The following is a 20,208-nucleotide window of genomic DNA, read 5'->3' as shown; positions in this document are numbered from 1 at the left end:
ATTCACCCAGTATTTTTGTTACTTTGAAATTAAAGTTACTTAATGTTGAGTGATCAGGGCTGCTGTCGGATGAGAGCACAGTGAGTCAACTAAAAGTGGAAACATGTGGCACTTACATTTGCCCGTGGATCATTTGTGTTGCAAGTGGCGAGATCATCTGTTGAGATGGTCGCTTTTATATGCTAACTTTCAAAGACACTTTGGGAAATATGTGAGACCCATTTTGAATACTTCCAACACTGCAGGTGTTGTGCACATTTTTTAAATGATTGGGTCTGGGTCTGTCAGCACTTTCCAGGCTTTTTTTGGAGTGATACCATCATTTATACACTCTGTTGCATGTATTGCCATTAATTGGTTGTATTTTGCTATTGCTGATTTTCCTCTGCAACTGGTGTCCAGTGTCAAAGCCGACTAATGGTGGAACTACCAACCATACAGCTGTTGTGAATGCATGATACAGCACCCTGGAGTGTTTTTGTTGAAGGAACTAAGCACAGCTAGCACTGGATGAAGCGCACAGCAATTCTTATGGTCTTTGGACATGGATCTTGTGATGTTCCCACAAGGGTTTATTCCTGGAATTGTCGTATTAATTTACGGTTGCTTAGAGATGCCTTTTCTGAGCCATCCTACGGGATATGGACGCTATGGCTCCAAGTATGTTTTCAGCTGGCTCAACAGCTGCAGTCATCGCACAGGATGCTAAGCCCTCAGAGGAGGGTGAGGCTCTGGATCATTTCTGTTCCTTTGATATGCTCATTGAAGCTTTGATGGTTCTGTCATCTGCAGATGTGGGATTCTCCTTGGACTCCCTTCCTACTGATCTTAGATGACGTCATGGCTGTCTCTGGTGATTTTTAAATTTGGCTTTGTTTTTACACAAATTGACTATTTTTTTATTGCCTCCATTATTTGTTTGCTCTGTTTGTTGGTGTAAACATTTTATTGGTTTTTCGGATTTTCGACAATTTATTGTTTTTTGGCATTCTAGATGTGTTCTTAAAATCTGTCTACTATAACTAGCAAGGAGAGGTTGTTGGGAGGACTTCTGGACCCAGCTTGGTCATCCCTGTTTTAGGTCAGTCCAGTAATAATAGATTCTTAGATAACTGTGTAAATCGGCTCAGATTTATTTGTGGATTACTGAAGCAGGGCTCAGAATCAATCGGCAGTTCACCACTAACAACCGCATGGTCTGGAATCAATCAGGTGACGGACAGTCCATCACCCAAATGGACTTCTCCATCAGCCTTTGATTTTTAAACCCAATTCCAGTTGGAAGGGAGCATGGATTTTCTTCATTTGAACATATAGTGCTGATGGATGGTTCCAGCAGAGACTGAAACGTCGACGCACGACCAACTCAATTATTATACCTCCATGGATTGGGAGCTATTGATTGTACTGGGCCAGTCTCACTAGATTTCTTTGAATGAGTCGTCAATACATAGTCATGTTATAAAAATACTTTTTCATTTGGATTTTCACAATGTCTGTGTAATTAAATATATAGTTGATGTACCCTGCATACTCTACTTTGAATGTGTGCTGTATTTAAAAATACAATTCTGTTTTTTTTTTTTTACACCTCTTGTGTTAATTTGTTTTATTTGATTGATTATGTTATTGCAAAGTGCAGTAAATTAATATAGATGTCACTTTATCTGGACATCATGAGAATTATTTGTTAATCAACCAGAGAATATTGATGTAACTAAGTCCCTTGTTGGCATTTATCTCGTTCTGTATGTATAGCAAGGGCATACTGGGTTGTCCTTTTGTTTATTACATATTTTATTCATTTCTGTACAGCTGCTTTTAGCAATGCTTTTTACATATTTTTATCAGTTGGCTTTAATCTAGGAAAGCGAAGAACAAACTGTTTGTTTAGTTAGCATTTGCACAACATATAATCAGTACTTTCTCGTCAAGGCTAAAGAACTCAGTACATGACATGCTGGTTTGTTTTGCCCGTTCAGTAGACCGCTTCTACCATTTAGACATAGCATTGCATCGAAACTGGACTTCCAACACTGTATGGTTTATTATATAAATGATGCACTAACCCAGAAGACCAAGAGGGCATTCCAGTCACAGCTTTCATGAAACGCAGGCTGTACCACAGGCAGCTTGGCTGGCACTGATCTTCCAGCCTTCCAAGGGGTTGCCATCTACATCACGGGCTAACTGCTGACACTGTTCCAGGCAATCCCTTATATCAGGTCAGGCAGAAGGATACACCCTATATGCTCAACATAGACCTAGGGTTAGGTAGGAACCTCTAGAACATATAGAATCCCATACATCATGGTTGGATTATCTTCTTTGCCATGTTTGTAATGCTGATTACCTTACTTTGTTTCATCTGCCTAATTTTTGCAGCTCCCCCTCTCTATGCCAGATTGCAACTGTTTCAATAAACAAATTGAAAACACTTCCTGCATTGTGTCTCACTTCGGCATGCATGAGTAACAGCACAAAATGAATACTTTCAATTTCCACAGCTTCCCTGGGGAGTCAGAGTCATGTTCAGATTGCCATAATAACCTTCCACCCCAGGTTTAGGGTTCGAGTGAGGCACTGTGCTCTAGCTAGGAGTAAGACCATTTGACTTTACGCTCATGCAAAAGGCTACCTTTTCTGTACTTCCATGAATAACCTATGTTGCATAGACAATCTTCAAGATATAGAACATTTCTGGTAGAGACATCTAACTACAGATTCCTCACCTCAGAATATTCCTCAGACATGTGATTGGATCTGGAAAATGTAGAGCAGTACTTTTATGTGCTGGTAGAGGGTGTCATTTGACTCTGCATCAAACATGACATTGTGGTGCCCATTTAAGCTCCACCCCAGCAAGCTGACATCGGTTCCTTTCGTTCCAGGCCAAAAGTGTAAATCCCAAAAGTCATTGGTCACTTTTTGGCCAAATTTTTACGACTTTTTTTGAGCTTTGCTTCCAGTGTGCTAAGACATCATGCCCCCAAGGCCTGCGTCGAGTGCAAGTCGATGCACCCAAAAGCCATTTGCGAGCTGGTACTGAAGCTCCTGGTGGTGCTGCAGAAGAGGGCTCTGGACAGCTCCCGGTCTCGTTCCTGTGACTGGTCTCTGATAGGTCTGTTCACAGAGCTATTCTTGTGGACGATGGTCTTCCTACTCCATGACCTTCTTGTTGAAGTCTGATAAGTGTAACAAGCACAAGAAGTTGTCAAAGCACTCTGTCTTCTCATTCTCGACTTGCCCCAATGCTCGAGTGATCACCACAGACAAGTGAGTGCTTTAGATTTGCAAAAGGGTAGTGCCCTGCCATTTGTAGGCACTCTTCAACCTTTGGCACCATCCCACGAATAGCTGACGAAGGACCATCTCTCCTAGCTCTGTCGTTAAGTGCAGTTTCTTTTGTCCAAAGGAGCCGTCAAGAGGGTACCTGCACCAGAGATAGCGTGTGGTTGTTATTCCTACTACTTTCTGGTGAAAAATTAGGACAGAGGGCCCGCCCTACACTAGATCCGCACCCTATCGGTGCCGTTCTACAGAATGAGAAATTTAATATGCTGCTCACGTTAGCTCAGGTCTTGCTTAGATCCTTGAGAGTGGATGGTGGCTGTAGACCTGCAGAACGAGTATTTCCACTTTACCATCCTTCCAGTCCAACCTGGCTGCCCCTGATTCACTCTAGGCCAGAGCATTTCCAGTTTGCTGTGCTTCCCTTCAGCCTTACCAGTTCCCTGTGCTTCCCTTCAGCCTTACCAGTTCCCCTTGGGTGTTCACGAGAATGATGGTGGCGATTGCAGCACCTCTGCTGAAGTCCAGCGGTTCCAGTCTTATTCCTACCTCAGTGACTGGCTGGTGTAGGCGAGCTCACTCCACACAGTTGTCACCCACCTTCAGACTACGGCAAACTCCTGCATTCGCTTGGGTTTACTTTCAACATTCCACACTCACACCTGACTCCATCTCAGATGTTCTTTCATTGGAGCTATTGTGGACACAGTGCAATTTCACACCTATCCTCCAGAGTGTCGAGTCCAGGATATTCTGGCTATGATTCTGATACTTCAGCCTCTCCTGAATTTCAGTGAGACTGACCCTGAGGCTGCTGGAGTCTCATGTCCTCCTGCATCCTGCTGTTAAGGCATGCCCGGAAGCGTAAGCAGGCTCTGCAGTGAAATCTGATGTCCCAGTGAGGGCAGCATCAGAGGAATCTTTCCGACCTAGTCCAGATATTGAAGGGAACTGTGAAAGATCTGCGATGGTGGCTTACGAACTGCGATTAGATCAGTGATAGACTCCTCTCCCTTTCCCACCCAGCGCTTACAGTGGTGACAGATGCATCTGTCCTGAGTTGGGGAGACCAGTTGGGAGAAGTAGACATCAGAGATCTCTAGTATCTGGCGGATTTTGGGCTTCACATCAGTTTGTTAGAGTTGAGAACCATTCACTTGGCATTGAAAGCCTTCCTGCCATCCATCAAAGGAAGTCTGGCTCAGGCAGTGTTTTATTTGAGTCAGGGTTGCCGGTGGCACTCCTTTTTGGGGTTGAAGAAGCCCAACAGCACTCAGCTTTTTAGCATTTAGTTCTTCTCATTTAACATTTACCAAGAGCACAAGAGGAACAAAGCACAACGGAGAAAGAATAAGAAAGATAAAGACAGAATAAATGTCATAAAGGGAGAAAGCAGGAATATTCAAGAGAGGTAAAGAGGCAGGGAGTATCTGGAAGTCAGTTAAAAAAGGCATGAGGTTGACTGCAGACTATGCTGCCTTGTTATTCTGTGTGCTGGTGGTGTTCAGGGGCTTTTGAGCAGAGCTTGGGCACCAGAACTTATTCTTCAACAAATTAAACACTGAATTCAGGTGTTCATGGACAACACAACAACCCTGTGGTATTGCAACAAGGGATGGGATTACTTTGGAACGCACCACCTAAAAAATCGAGATATGGCTTTATTTCCAGATGTAGAGTTTAATTTCATGTGGTTTTATGCAATTCAATTTAACTTAATCAGTGTTTTTTTTCATGCTGTGATAGTTTACCACGGTGATCTGCAAATCCAAAATGTCTTGCTCTGTTATAACATTTCAGATACTGGCGATGACTAATAGTCCTTCAGCATAGGCCTCTTGTAAATTTGGATGTGACTGACACTGATCCCTATCGTTAGTTTTCAGTGACTAAATTGAGGTAAGACTGGAGGTTCTGGCTTATGTCAAAGGAAGGCATAATGAAGAAACACATGCTACCACATTTACTTTATTGTTGGACAAAATCCGTTCTTAAAAACAAACTTTTTTATCAACCATCTGTTTATACACAGTTAATATGCTGGAGACCCGCCGCCGTTATAGGTCAGTAATGCATGATTCTGATGGAATACATCAGTTCCTTCTGCTTTTATACTGGATGTTTTACAACATGAAAATCTAATCATATTTGGTTTTTACAAACTGTGTAACCTAGTGCTGAATATAAAAAATGGAATGCATGATGGGACGAGCGAAATGACGACTGTGTAACAACGTGGTTCTTTCTTTTTAGGGAGTGGTAGTGGTGTATTCTCTACCCAGGACATAATCGAGGATGCTGTGTTTGCTGGTGATCCCAGTTCTAAGAAAAGTGAAAGAGGCCAAAAAAGACAAAAGGTCTTTTCTGAGCGAAGCTGTAGCTTTAGTGCTGAGAGCAGAGCTGGCATGTTGAAAAAGGGGAGCTTGGACCTGGCTTCCAATGAAGTAGCATTGATGATGGGGGCAGATGTGAAAATACTCACAGCAGCCTTGTCTGTTTCAAAGACTCCACCTTTCAATGTTACTAAACCCCCAATCTTTGATGCAGGGGATGAACAGTTGTGCTCTGTATCATGTAACAGCAGGACTCTTGCAAGCGAACTTGCCTGCGAACCTGAGCATAGAACATTACCTGTGTTAGAGGAGCCAGAGGAGGCCCATGAAAACGTGGCAGAAAAGGACCACCGGCAGGTCAAAATGACCAAAGAAAAAGATGCAGAAGTGGAACTGGATGGAGAAATTAATCCAAAAGATATTAGAACAATCCTCGAAGAGGATTCAAATAAAAGGAACAGTTTCTATGGTGCTGCAAAACCTGTAGAAAGGGAAGGTGTTGAAAAAGGCTTAGATCCATTATCATTACTTGCGTCTGAGATTGTACTAAACAGCCCCCCCACACCAGAAGAAACAACAGTGTCACCTGTGGTAGCGCGAAACTTGGCTGACGAAATTGAAAGCTACATGAATTTGAAAAGCCCCCTGGGAAACAAGTCTTGCAGCATGGAGCTCCATAAGCGAGGGTGTAAGGAAGGAACCGGAGAAGCAGGAGCACAAATCTCTACTCAAGATAGGCGATCAAGCTTGCCTTTAGATTCTGCCCCAGATCAAGAGCGGAAAATTGAGAACCCAAAGGGCTATACGGTTTCCAGATCAAAAACTTTTGTTGGCCTTCCAAAGCAGCACGTCCTGTTACGCAACCAAGCTGAGCGGTCTTCATCTATGTCTGCACTTATTCGTTCTACACAACATGGCTCATTGGGAACAGTAGTTAAATCTTTGTCTGGGCTCAAGGTGGATCAACTGTTGTCAGGGCCCAAAATCGATGTTCTGAAATCTGGCATGAAGCAAGCAGCCAATGCAGCAAGCAGGATGTGGGGAGCTGTGTCATCGGCATACAACTACTCTGACGATGAGGTAATTACACAGGCAAGCATATGTATGTATATTTGAAAATGTTGCTGATGTTTTGTGTTATAAGATGTCTTCATAAATTGCTAAGATAATTAATTTTACCATGCAGTATTTAGGGACTAGAAATCACCAGTTGTATTTTTTGCAGGCTACTTTATCTTGTGAATTTAGAACAAAGCATTGTTTTGAAATCTTTAGTGAAGCCAAACTGTCCTATAGTTTGACTTGACTATAGAAAAGCAGAGAAAGTGAGTTCACTGCCCACTATATACAAACTCATGTGTAAAGGTTAATCATATCAAAAATTTGCTATGTATTGTGCCAACTTGCCTCTACATTCAAGAAGCTGATATAGGGTTATCGTAGGACTGCATAGTTGCCATTCTGTAGTAATGTATTTCTCTAAGATACCTTTTTGGAGCACAGTATCAAGACATTCATTTTGAGACACCGAAATAATTCTGGTTAAAAAGATTCAGCTTATCCTATTACTACTTTCTAGAAGATGTATAACTAGTGTGATTGAAGGCAGATTCCCAAATGGATATGCAGTAGATAGTATAGCCCATAATCGCACCTCTGGCAATTAAATGACACTGTAGACAGAAACGTATGTGGTCTGCTGTGATATTTGTAGATTTGGGACTGATGGTAGATAATTTGACTTTAAAACCATTTGAAAATATTTACTACCACATTCAACCCCTGGAGAGAAAGGGCAAGGCCAGCTTGGTTTCTCATATCTACAATCCCATGAGTGTGGAGACTCCTCTAGAAGTTGAATGCTAATTTTAAAAGTCAGTGATGGGCACCAGAATGTATCAAATTGTCTCTATTTATATTGTGGTGTTCTCTCCAAACAAAAATGCGGTTAGGGCTATGAAAGGGTAGTGCAGTTGAAGGTCTCTCCAGAATTTACAGTAAGGTAGTGCAGTAGTAGTATTTAGTGCGGGAACTAAAGGTGTCCAATTGAAAGTTTAATAGATTTCACCTCTAGTGTTTGTTTTCATTGCCGCTTGCACTGATATTATACTTTGCAGAATGTTGGGCTAAGCACAGAGAAACAATTTAATCTTACTTAATAAATTATTGAAAGAACCAAGAACAACACTGAAAATTGTTGTGTGCACCTAAGTGTTAAAACATTTTGTTTTACATGAGTTTGTGTTGTTTTTAATGTTTGTTTTTGCCTGTCTGGCTTTACCTTTGATTAAAAAGAGCACATGCATGAAGTCTTCACATGCAGCCACAGGGACGTTTTAAGTAATCAGCAAAATGGGCCTTTGCCCAGGCCTCCTACCTTCCAAGCACCCCCCTAAGAAAGCACTCTATTTCACTTCCGTCTACTCTATTTCCCAATCTAAATCTCTTCACTTTTCTGCCTCCCTCTATCCCTGACTACCTGCCCAATGTCATTTTAAGATTTTCAAAGCATGTTTCCACTGTTATTCCGAGACCCAGTTAAAGTTTAATATATATATATATATATATATATATATATATATATATATATATATATATATATATTTTTATAAAGAACTTTTTCTTTTTTTTGGCGAAAACAGGAGAATACATGGTACAAAAGAGGCAATCTCCCACTCCCCCAAGCAAGCTACTATGCACTGTTGATCAACAAAGGTAGACAGCACACACTCACACATTTACCTGCACTTGTGCGGTCAGATTGGATTGGATTGGAGTAGAGGAGTTTCACTAGGCCGCGCAACCTGGGGCCGAGCCCATTACTCCATAACACTTGGTCCAGGTAAGTCCAGTCCACGGTGTTGAAAGCCTTTTCGAAATCTAGAAGGAAGAGCGCCAATGCTACATGCAGGCGCCTAATGCAGTGCCTAGTGCCACGCGTGGGCATGAAGCCGCATTGATCTGGGTGAATCGAGGGCAACACCCCTTTCAGTCTGGTTGCGAGGATCGTGGACAACACCTTGATCTCGGTGTTGAGAAGGGAGATGGGGCAATAAGCAGAGCAATGCCGTGATGGGGGACTAGTCTTGGGAATCACCACTATAGTGGCCTGATCGATGCCCGGGGGAAAGCCGCCTGTCTTTTCGGCCTCTTCGTACTTAGCGAGCAAGCGGGGGCTAGGATTTCACTACACTTACTATAAAGTTCCACCGGGAAGCTGTCCGGGCCTAATGTGTTGCCCGATGCTAGCTTCGCAAACGCCTCCCCCACCTCCTCGAGACTGACGGCCTCATCCAAGCTACATCTCTCCGCTGGTGAAAGCCTAGTGAGGACAACATCTCCCAGCAGGGGCACCTCTCTTTCCGACTGCGGCCGGAGCCGCTCTTCATAAAGTCACGCACAATAGGTGGCGAAGCTCTGCGCAATTTCGCTAGGCGTTGTGGAAAGCACCCCTGACTAGTCAACTTTCTCTGGGATAACTCTATCTGCTAGCAGCCGGGTCGTCAACCAATGTAGCAGTTTACCATTTTTGTCCCCCCAGCCGTACATCAGGGCTGCTGACGCTCGCCAGATAAACTTCGCTGTTTCAAGAACCGAGTGCCTGATCTCCTCTCTAATTAAGGTAAGTTGCCTCGTTGCAGAGGCTTGAATAGAGACAGTAAGTTTGCGTGCAAGTCGTAATGCCTTGGCCTCAAGGTCTGACACCTTGAGGTTACGTTAGCACTCCCGCACACGCAGGAGATGTTTGGCTCGCCCCCGGAGGGTGGCCTTGCAAGCTGCCTAAACTGTGCCAGGTGATTCCACTAACCCTAAATTGTGATTAAAGTATTGAGTGAGGTGGTCTTTCACCGCTTGGGTATACTCCCTATCTTGGCGGTACCAGGCATTCAGATGCCACATCGGGTGCCGGGCGGGGTCTGTGTCCCCTAGACGGATTTGTACCAGTGCATGGTCTGAGACCCCATGCGGCAATATCTCCGCCCCAGTGACCCTGGAATCATCCAGTGCTGGCATGAAGATGAGATCAATTCTGGCATGTGTGTGGTGCTCCGCAGACGTGTGAGTGTACGGTCGTTTTCTAGGATGCCATACCTCACATAAGCCTTCAAAAGAATCCAGACCAAGTTTGCGTCCTTTTTTCCACACATATTGAGGTTTATAAAGGTAAATAGGGCTTGTGGCTTCCGCTGGAGGGGAACCAAGAAAATAGGCATAAAGTAGCAGGTTTAAAAAAATATATATATATTTGCAAAGCAATGAATCTTGCATTTGCTTGTGTTAAAGCTGTTGTCGATTTAAATTCATAACTGTGCTTTTCTTGCCACATAAAATGGTCAACCCTGCCTCATAATTTGGTCTTTTCTTGATTTATAATTTCAGTGGCCCTGCGTATAACAACTAAAGCACTTCAATGTGCCTTCTTTCTCTGTCTGCAGCCAAAAATGAAAATGTTGCCATTTAGCATCCCAATTTAAACCTGCCATTCTGATTCCATTCTATAGTGCAAAGATATAAGGAAACGTGCGAGCTGTCAGCACAGAAAACAGTGGTCCGTGTTCACAGCAGAGAATGCTGCTATCGATCATACAAATAAATGACCCCTATAATTATCTTGTTATGACGAACAACTTGCTGTAGGACTCAAATTCGGCCCCAAAATATGAAATATCAACGAGCCCTTACAGCTACTTTGTGATTCGTTAGTGTCAAACATGATTAATTTGCAAGGGTAACATCGATCTACGGTGCAGCCATGGCACACTCTCAAACTATATGGAACAAAATTCTGAAGAAATGAAATTTGAATAATGCATTTTTTTAAAGTGAGAGAAAAAAAAGGTTATCGGACAAACTAAAAAGCTTTAAGGATACTTTCCGGTTTACCAAATACAATAATTGTACTACTAAATCAGCTGCGATCTGATGGGGAAAAATCTTATCACCAAAGCATCGACACAAACACAGGCGTTCACGCCATTCATATGGTGTGGTAGTCTGAATTAGTGCAATGCTCTTTTGTTGTAATTTTTTAGAGGAGACATTTGTGGGACAATGCCTTCTGTCATTTATGAACTGATTATTCTATTGAATAAAATAAAATAAAAACGCACACAATAGAAACGGAAAGAAACCTAAGCCCAAATCAAAGTCGATCACTATTCTGACATTTTGTCTATACAGCAAAATGACCTTCGCATAATTACGGAGCTATAAAACGTGGCTTGAGCAAGCGTAAACTATCCACTATTGAAAAGCAAATAAACACTTGCAAAGCATTTCAGACTTATTATTAAAATAAAATAAAAAAAGTAATCCACGATGACTTTAAAAACAAAACAAAAAAAAATGATATTTCTGAACACACAAGGGCAGGTGTGTCTATCATTGACATCATCAAGTTCTAAAGGAGGAGCTACATCAATTGTCGCCCAGTGAACCAAAAATGGTCTGCAAGTCTTTATTTAAGCCTCTCGATAAAGTGTGTTCCCAGAACACCTTTTAACATACAAAAATTAATACTCAAGCCTCGATTTTAGTTTTCATTTGGTGGATGCTGTAACATTTCAGCAAACTTTGCCGTAGATACAAATACGTGCAAATTTAAGTGGGAAGGGTGTGCTCTTAACCAGACGGGTCTACTGCAAATCAAGCAAGCCTCCTTGAGCCATGCTTGTTTTAGTCTAAGATTCATAGCTATCATAAAACGCCTTGGTGCAAAACGAGTATACTCTGTGGATTAGTTAACTCCAGACATTTTAATTCCGGCATGTTTTTTACGCTCATACACATAGTACAGCTTAATTGAAAAGTGCTCTTTGCAGTCCGATATATATGGAAAAATAATCATTCATCTTAAAGTTAAAAGTAGCCTACAGAGAGGCAAAAGTAGCTTACATAAAGGCAGACCACATGCGGACATTTGAAATGCACTTTGTGGTAAACGAAGCATTCCCTCCCAGACTGAACAAATAATTTCAATGTGGAACGTGAGGTTGTCTTCTTTGGCCTCAGCATACACCCTGCAGCAATAATGAAAAAGCATCCATAGAAACCAAATAAAATGCTGAAAGTGTCTATGGCATCAGGCAGCAGCGGCGTTTTAGTACATTCATGCACAGTACAGTTTCCTTGAAAAGTGTGCCTTGCAAACAGATACATTTGGAAATACAATCTTCCAACTAAGCAACAACAGTGCGCGTCCATGTTCCAGTTTGGAAAGTAATTCTACTTCAGAACGTTTTCCATCTCGAGCCTTAAGCATTTCGAATGGCCCAAGTATTGTGTAGCATTAACTCAAAGTGCGCCCATGTGGTGGGTATAAGGGGGTACATTCACCCGGGGGCTTTTAATCGTGGCAGAATTAGAACACTGAAAAACTGAACAGAAATTTCATATTAGAATGTTAAAGCAAAGTATACAATGTAACAGAGGCACGCAGCAGGAACCACCTATGAGTATATCATCCTAGGTGCCACGGCTTGGTCAAGAGCCATTGTAGCTTTCGTTTCCTAAACACAACACACTTCATTTGCAACAGTGGACCTTACGGGTTCTGACTGAGCCTGTCCCATTTCGTCAGCCACCCTGCGGGGCAGGGGGGGGGGGGGATTCAAGGCTGCATTCTCAAGCACAACTAAATGAACCGCTGAATAAAAGAAGTGTGATTAATTACGCCAGGGAGCAGACAAAAACAAGGAGACGTACCTGGTAGTCATGCAAAGTGCTCAAATACCGCAGATAAAGTTTGCACTTTCTGAAACTTATAAGTGCATGAGCGCGAAGAAGAGAGGCAAAAGAAAAAATACGTTTATTTGCAGTCAAACATTTGGCTATCGTCCAATTGTCCATGTAACAGGGTCAGCCTCAAGGCGGGACAAACATAAGGCATTTACCAACAACATCAAGGGATTTTTGAAAGGCAAGCCCACGAACAATTGATAGTGATGGATGTGCAGTGGATGTGGTTAAAGCCCCTAGATAGATAACAACACGGCGGAAAGCAGGGCTTGTGTGCTGCTACGCTCGACCTAAAAATGGAGGAAAAAAGTGCTGTTAAAGGAAGGGTTTTTTTTTTCTTCAAACTGGTATAATCAAAATGTTTAGTATGCTGAGATCACCATCTTCCCAGCTTTCAAGCAGAGTTGCAAAAGTAAATAAAGTAGTATTTGATGTCTCCCTTTTCTGTGTTTTGTATCTACTTGCAGTTTGTGGTGGAAACAGTCGTGAAATGTGGGTGGACTTGGAAAAGTATACATTGCTGAAAATGAGACAAAATTCTGAATTCAGCAAGGGTTCATTTGTGTAGCTTGCTGATGGTTTTCTCAAGCAAATTATTGAAACGGAAAAATGATGAAAAGAAGTAGGAAACATTATAATGGGTGCCTTTCTTCTTCCCCATTGCCAATTTACAAAAAATAATGTATTGTTACATCATTAAGACCTTTCTGGTCACAAGGATATGCATAATGTTTGTTGGTTAGACAAAAACACAGAATGCACAGAGCCAGCACCACATAATACACAGAGCCAGCACCACATAATACACAGAGCCAGCACCTGAGCTGCTGCTTGTAATTACGTTTTCATAGAGTACTCACCATTCATCAATTCAAATGGTAAAACCTAGTGAATGAACAATAGGTATAATAAAAAGCTGGGCATTTTTAAAATGTGAGGGCATTTTTAAATGTGCAAAATGTTTGCTTTCTTGCACACTAGAAGCCAAAAAGAGAGCAAAATGTAGTTGATAATAAAACATGGTCTACTATTCTGTGTTCGCACACTTCGCTCATTAAACTTATACTTGTGTGGCTGGGCCTTTTGGTCAGTGACAGGATAGGCCTCAAAATCAAACATGGAGACGTCAGAATTTCACCTTGAATATTGATCCATTTTAGCAATATGGGTAGCTGCGGTCCAATGTTCAGCCACAACAAAGGGAAACCAATCAAACCCAGACATTTCTGAAAACTAGACACACAGGGGAGTTCAGGCTGGAGTTATTTCTAGGGGTTCTGCTAATGTTTTGTGCCCAGCATACACTGCAAACCTCAAATGTTGCAGAAAATCACACATTCTACCCACATTTCTGTGAGACAAAGTTTCAGAATCTGTGGGGATTCTCAGAATTCTTACCACCGAGCGTTCCCACATTTCTCTTCATAAAAACAGTTGTGACCAGGGCTTACATAGAAGTGCTACTGTGCCAGGCCTCAATGTGTCTATAAATTAGCGAAGACCTCTGGTGCAAGTTTCCTCGCCTCACCCTCCACCCAAGAGGACAAGACAGTCACATCCTTCTTGCTGCTACCCTCAGATGAATGATCAGTTAATCCTGCAGATGTTTTCACTAGGAAATTACCTAGCTGACCATATGTAAAAATTAACCCCGACTGTTGTTTCAACAACTTCAGCTGCAAAAAATGTCATAACATGGCTCATTGTCAACGTGTGAAACCCATTTCCTTTTTTCATTATTTGCTTATAATGCGTAATAATCTTATTTAGCTATGAAACTGCACAACTAAACTCTTACCCTTTTTAAGTCTCTTTTTTTGTTTTTTTTTATTGGAAAAACCTTAAGTCTTTTTTTTGTAAAACTATATTCTGTATTTCTGTTGCTTATATGCAGCTTTAGATTAACTTTCCAAGGCAGCATTCCTGTTTTTCAGAGCTAACAATTGTTGTTGTCTTTTTACGGGATTTCTGGCCTTTAGAGCTTTCGTAACTGCATAACAGAATCTCATTGCTCACTGCCTGGCATTTAAGAATGTTTACATACATTGCAATGGATTCCACCACAGTTTAAGTAATTTATTTGGTGTTCTATGAGGCACTGCATGGGAAATTAAATGATCATTGTAATTCTAACACATTAGCAATGTAAAGCTGGTCCCAAATTTGATAGAAATTAAACAAAGCAGTGCTATGTAACTTTTCAGCCTTGGTTGGATCTGGTGGAGCATGGACTTAAAATAAATATTCGGTTTACGATATAAATCTTACCAACTCATCCAGACATAAAGTCCCAGCTTTCTCTTCTGTGCCCGGTCGACGGACCTTGTTCATAAATGAGTAACTAGGAGCTGCAAATTAAATCAGCTTACTCATTACAGTTTCAATTTCAATCTTTAGGACTCCATAATGAGAGTTGGTGTGAATTTCAAAGCTTTATTTAAAGTCTCTTAGTAGGTAAATCTTTATTGTTCAGCGATAAAATAGCCAAGTAGTAATAATCACTACAGATCATTAATATCAGGATAAGTTCATAGAGCGCATTCCGTAAATGAAATTTCCCTATTCTAAGCTATGGCGATTGAGAGGAAAGCGTCGGTGAGAACCCATAAAAAGCTCTATACTGGAGAGGTGAAAGCATGAAGCTTTTAGCTATATCTCTCAGTTAATAATCAAAGCAGAACCTCCCATAAAGAGAGGTTCAAGAAACTCCGTAGAGTCTCGGAGCAGCATGGATCCAGGCAGGGTAGAAATAAAAGGGGTCCATCAGAATGAATCTGAGAAGCGTCTACAAAGGGCTCTTCAGAGAGCCTGAAATCAGCAAAGTGTGAAAAGCCTACTCTAGAAACATGCACATTTATAATATTCTCATATCTGTGACTGACGCAAGCTTTTGCAGTCCACAGTCTGTGCATCTAGTCAGCGCATGGGGTCATGTACACATGAACGCTCCCATCGTCTGAGCAGTCCAAAATCAATGGCTCACAGATATTAACCTTTAGAATCAAACATTTTGCAAGTCACATAAAGATTACCAGTGTTCACTTACTGTAAGAGCACTACACTTCATGGTTAGGCCTCTACATTACACTATTAGGTAATGGGTTTCTCACCCATCTAACCTAATAAGCCTCATTGTTCATGTGAAACCTTCTACGGAAATTAACTAAACATTTTAATACATTATTATATTATATGAAACCTATGCCTATGGGAAGGTTGAAATCTAACATGTTCCATTAAATCATATCTTTCTCAAAATGTCAGCTTTTCTGAATATTAATATTTCACATTTCTGTCCTAGGTCAGGGTTTGTAAAAAGAAAAGAAAATGTATTCTGCAGTCTTTCAGCTTAACACTTATAAATGTGAAAACCTAGTGCTCCCACTTGTTTTTAAAAATACAGCTTTTCATCTGAGGCCACCGCGTTATTGCTACATGTTAATTACATTAGTTTTTATTATTTAAAAGTATGTTAGCAACTTCCCCCCGATGATTTAAAATCATTCACAGATGGAATTAGTGTTCATCTTCAGTTGAGCCTTTTCTCTTTCTTTCGGTCTGTTGTATTCTTTGTTAATGCAGTCCCTTAATTCTAAATCTTTCTTCATTCATTTATTTATTTCTCTATTTTTTCTTTTGTAATATACTTTTGGTAGCTTTGTGTACACCTAATGAAGCCAGGAAACTGACAACTACAATTTATATAAGTACTAATATGGCTTTGAGGAGTCATCCTCCTGCTGCTGCAATCCAATTGCCTATTGGCGAAACTCCCTTTGTGAAACATTTTACAGTGCTAGTGGTTTATAATGGTTCCAAATCAAAATTGATGTCAGAAATGTTCTTTGCATATTCTATAACTTTCTTACTTTCATCAGGTATTTATGTACCACAATGTTCAACATTTAATATCTTGCAGACGCAGCCTTTTTCTGCAAGCAGAATAACTAAAGCATACCTATTTTTAAAACCATTGATCTAATTGCTACTAGTTTGGTGTTTTCAACTAATAAAGCTCCAGATGTGCTGGTTTCCAATTTGTCTAATCTTTTGATCATTTAGTATCACTTACACTGCTGGAATAATTGCTCCAAATGTCTCCCACTAGTTGTGTTCCTTCACTAATGCTGCTTGTGTATCTGTGTGCTGGTGTCATTGTTAAAGCATCTAAACTCTGTACATGTTATATCTTTGGTAATAGCAAGCCTAAATAGCAAATACCCTTCCAATCAGCAGGTAATCTGAAGTATGCATTATCTCCACTAATAAAGTAAACTCCATGTATAGTTGGATCAACTCCTTGTAAAATGTGCCATGAACCTCCCTGATAATACAAATGTGTGCGCCGGGTTACTGTTCCCTACAGATTTCTTCCTATTTTGAAAGCTTTTTCTAAATATACATACTGTCCCCTTAGGTCTACTTTCTAACTTAAATTTTGGATAAAACATTTTTCTTCTGCATTAATTTCTTCCCTTTTCCAAACATTCTTCAAAACATCCTCATTTTATTAGTACTCTGTGCAAAGCGTGTTCTCCTTTTCTCTAGCATCATGATAAACGTTTTCTGTAATGCGGTCATTAAACAAGTTTGATTATTTTTACGTGTCTTTACATTGTCTATGCCAAGCTGTCTGTTTCTTTTGCATGTGGATGTGAGTTCATGCTTTTTTTGTAAAGCTACTTTTGAAAGAATCATGTCAGTTAGAATAATAATATTCAAAGTGCCGTTGCCTATAAATGGAACGAAGTAAAATACTACATATAGTAGCAAATGAAAGAGGAATGTGATAGTATGCCACTTCCTTATCAGCTGATAACGTTTTTTGTTTGTCTTTGTTTTAAATTTTATTTATGATTTGTCAACGAATGGTACACAAACAAAACAATAAAAGAAAAAATGCACAGATTGCTGCCATTACTTCAAGATATGATACAGCCGATTGTATCTGACAGTACATTTCCCGTGTACCAACAGGTATTATAACATTCCAACTATTTGTAAGTGTGCGTGTGACAGTCAGGCGAGCATCACCCAGTCTCTATACCACATATTCCTCCTTATTCTCTGTTTATCACCATCCCTCCGGTAACGTGTTGTGTTGAGTTTGAGTCAGCAGACAACAGGTAGTTACGCAGGGGGCTGCCATATGTTTTTGGGGTGGGATGTGGGTGGCTGAAGGTCTGCGTATACTTCGCTGGTGGTATTACAATAGATAAGACTGTGTAGCAATGCTCTTGTTGTGGGTGTTTTTCAATTGCACCAGTGTAATAAGAGTTTGTGTTTTGCTAATAGTAGGGCTAGCGCCGTATACCACCTTACCGATTGGGGAATGCCAGCTATGTAACCCATCAGTGCGAGCATGGGGCAGAGCTCTAGCGTGGCTTCTATCATTAAAGAAAGTTTTCCAAAAATGTCCTGCCAATATGTCACCGGTAAGGGGGCTTATCCATGTCATTTGTGTAAAGTCTGCCTGAGGAGCCAGACATTTAGGACAGTTTGAGCGTGTGCGTTCTATTCTGGCTAAAACTAATGGCATCACATTTACCCATCGTAGAAATTTATAATGTATGAGTCTCTGGCGGTAGTGCAGAGAGATTAATCGAGTTTGTAAGCAGCATGCAGCCCATATTTATCCGTGGTCAACCGTCCCACATTCCCCCTCCCAGGGGGCGCTCAGTTTAGCGTCATGTGTCGATAGTAGGGTAAGGCATGTAAGATATAATCAAGATCAGTCTGTCCCCATCTGTGTCTGTACTCAACAGAGTCAGTGTTGTGAGGTCATTCGGTGCTAGGGGATATGTGGGAGTTTGCGCCGTAGGGCACTTCAGAGGCACCCGAGCACGAAGTGGTCCATTTGAGTTGCAGTGGCAAACTGTATGCCTTCTGTGCTTGAAAATACATGTCCCTCCGGAAACAAGTCAGCAAGTGTGTGGAGGGCGGACTTGGAGAGTGTGTGTTGTGGTAGTCTTTCATGGGAAGCCATGCAGGATTGGGTAGGGGTAGTGCAGGTGAGTAGAGATGGTACACACGGAGGAGCTGGGCCATTTTTTGCCATGCCCAGCAAGTGGCTGAGACTGTTTGTATATCATTGGGGTCCAATGGGTATCCCTCTGGGAGGAGAGAGCATGAGGGGGACGGAAAGACAAAGTCTCTTTTGGGTATGTTAAACTGCAGCCTGGCATCTGGCTGGTATTAGTGTGTTGCAAATTGACCTTGTGCGACTATGTAGTACAATTGAAAGTGTGGAACTCCAAAACCACTGAGTAATTAAGGAAGTGTCAAGACATCCCAGCGGATCCTAGGGCGCTTACCTGCCCAAATTAGTCGTGTGAGATGTCTCCTGAGTTCTAAAAAAAAATGAATTGTAGAGTGGTATAGGGATGTTTATGAAAACATATAGAAATCGGGGGGGGGGATAACAACCATTTTAATAATGGCTATACAGCCTGCCATTGACAGTGGCAAGCGGACCCACCTTTCTACTTGTGTGGACAGTCTGTCAAAGGCGGTCCCATAGTTGAGTCGAATCACCTGGTTCTTATCTTTATGTATGTAGACTCCTAGATACTTGACACGTTTGTCGTACCACTTCAGCGGTAAAGTTAATCAGCTGCGTGATGTCCTGTCTGTGAGGGGGAAAAGTTCTGATTTGGACCAGTTGACTCATAGCCTGGAGAATGTACCGAATAGGGCCACCTCAGGGCCCAGATGGGCCCCAGGATTCCTTAAAAACAGCAGCAAATCGTCTGCATATAATGATATAAGCAGTGGTCCAGTTTTGAATTGAAGTCCCCTATGGATATGTTTCTAATGTAGGTGTCTTACTAATGGGTCCATGGCGATGATAAAAAGAAGGGGCGGTAACAGGCATCCCTGCCTTGTGCCTCGTGTGATCGGGAAGGGAGGGGACAGGGTGTCTTTGATTCTTATTCTGGCTGTTGGTTAAGTATATAAAAGCTTTATTAGGGAAAGGAAATGACGGCAAATGCCAAGCTTCTGTGGGATTGCCATTAAAAATGGCCACTCCAACGAGTCGAACGCCTTCTCTGCATTCAAGAGTGCCACTGCAGCGAAAGTTGTGGTGGAGACTCTGTTAAACCTAGCAAATGGCTGTTGACCATTGTGGGATAAATCCCAATTGTGCTCATGATATGACACTAGCCAGGAATAAGGACAGCCATGTTGCTAGTAACTTAGCCAGGATTTTGTTACCAAAGTTTAATAGAGAAATGGGCCGATAGGACTCGCATTTTGTTTGGTCTTTATCTGGTTTGGGCAGCAGTGTGATAACCGCCTCTCTTATTGTTGGTGCTAGGATACCGGTTTTTAGTGCCTCGGTGTACATCTCTAATAGATGTGGCGCTAGGTCATTCCGAAATGCCTTGTAAAAAGCACCAGTGAATCCATCAAGTCCAGGAGCCTTTCACCCATTCAGAGCTTCTATTGCCTGGAGTATCTCCTCGCATGTGAACAGTTCCGCCAGAAGCTGTTGCTGTGCAGTCGTCAGCCACACCATTGCTATTTCGTTAAGCTATTGTGCCAGGGCTGGATTGTCACTGCTCTGCGTGGAGGAATATAGTTGCGTGTAGTAGGTTAGAAACTCAGATTGTATCCCTGCTGTGTCAGTTATTTGTGTACCGTCCTCCTTGTATAGCTCGGGTATATGTGAGGAGGCCCTAGAGGGTCTCAGTAGGTTTGTCAGGGTTCGACCTGGTCGTCCCCCTTCCCCGTATCATCAGGTATTTGCATATTTGCCCAAGTAATGGGTTCACGCTGGGTGAGGTCTTGGAACTCCTCCATGAGGGAGGCCCGCCGGCTCCCACTAGGCTGCAGACGGTGTGTC

At 41.8% G+C, this 20,208-nt stretch overlaps 1 protein-coding gene across 2 annotated transcripts in view; it reads left to right on the top strand.

Annotated features, from left to right (window-relative positions):
- DENND4C (DENN domain containing 4C) overlaps positions 1-20,208 on the top strand; it is a 1,359,979-nt gene that overhangs the window by 1,091,355 nt on the left and 248,416 nt on the right. For both annotated transcript variants that reach the window (XM_069239287.1, XM_069239298.1), the window contains exon 24: positions 5,545-6,704. In XM_069239287.1, the coding sequence (XP_069095388.1) occupies positions 5,545-6,704 (1,160 nt within the window). The remainder of the gene's footprint in view (positions 1-5,544; positions 6,705-20,208) is intronic.

Source organism: Pleurodeles waltl, chromosome 1_2 (genome assembly GCF_031143425.1).
Source record: "Pleurodeles waltl isolate 20211129_DDA chromosome 1_2, aPleWal1.hap1.20221129, whole genome shotgun sequence".
Taxonomy (NCBI): domain Eukaryota; kingdom Metazoa; phylum Chordata; class Amphibia; order Caudata; family Salamandridae; genus Pleurodeles; species Pleurodeles waltl.
The sequence above is the reverse complement of the archived record's forward strand: the minus strand, read 5'-3'. Positions and strand labels throughout refer to the sequence as shown.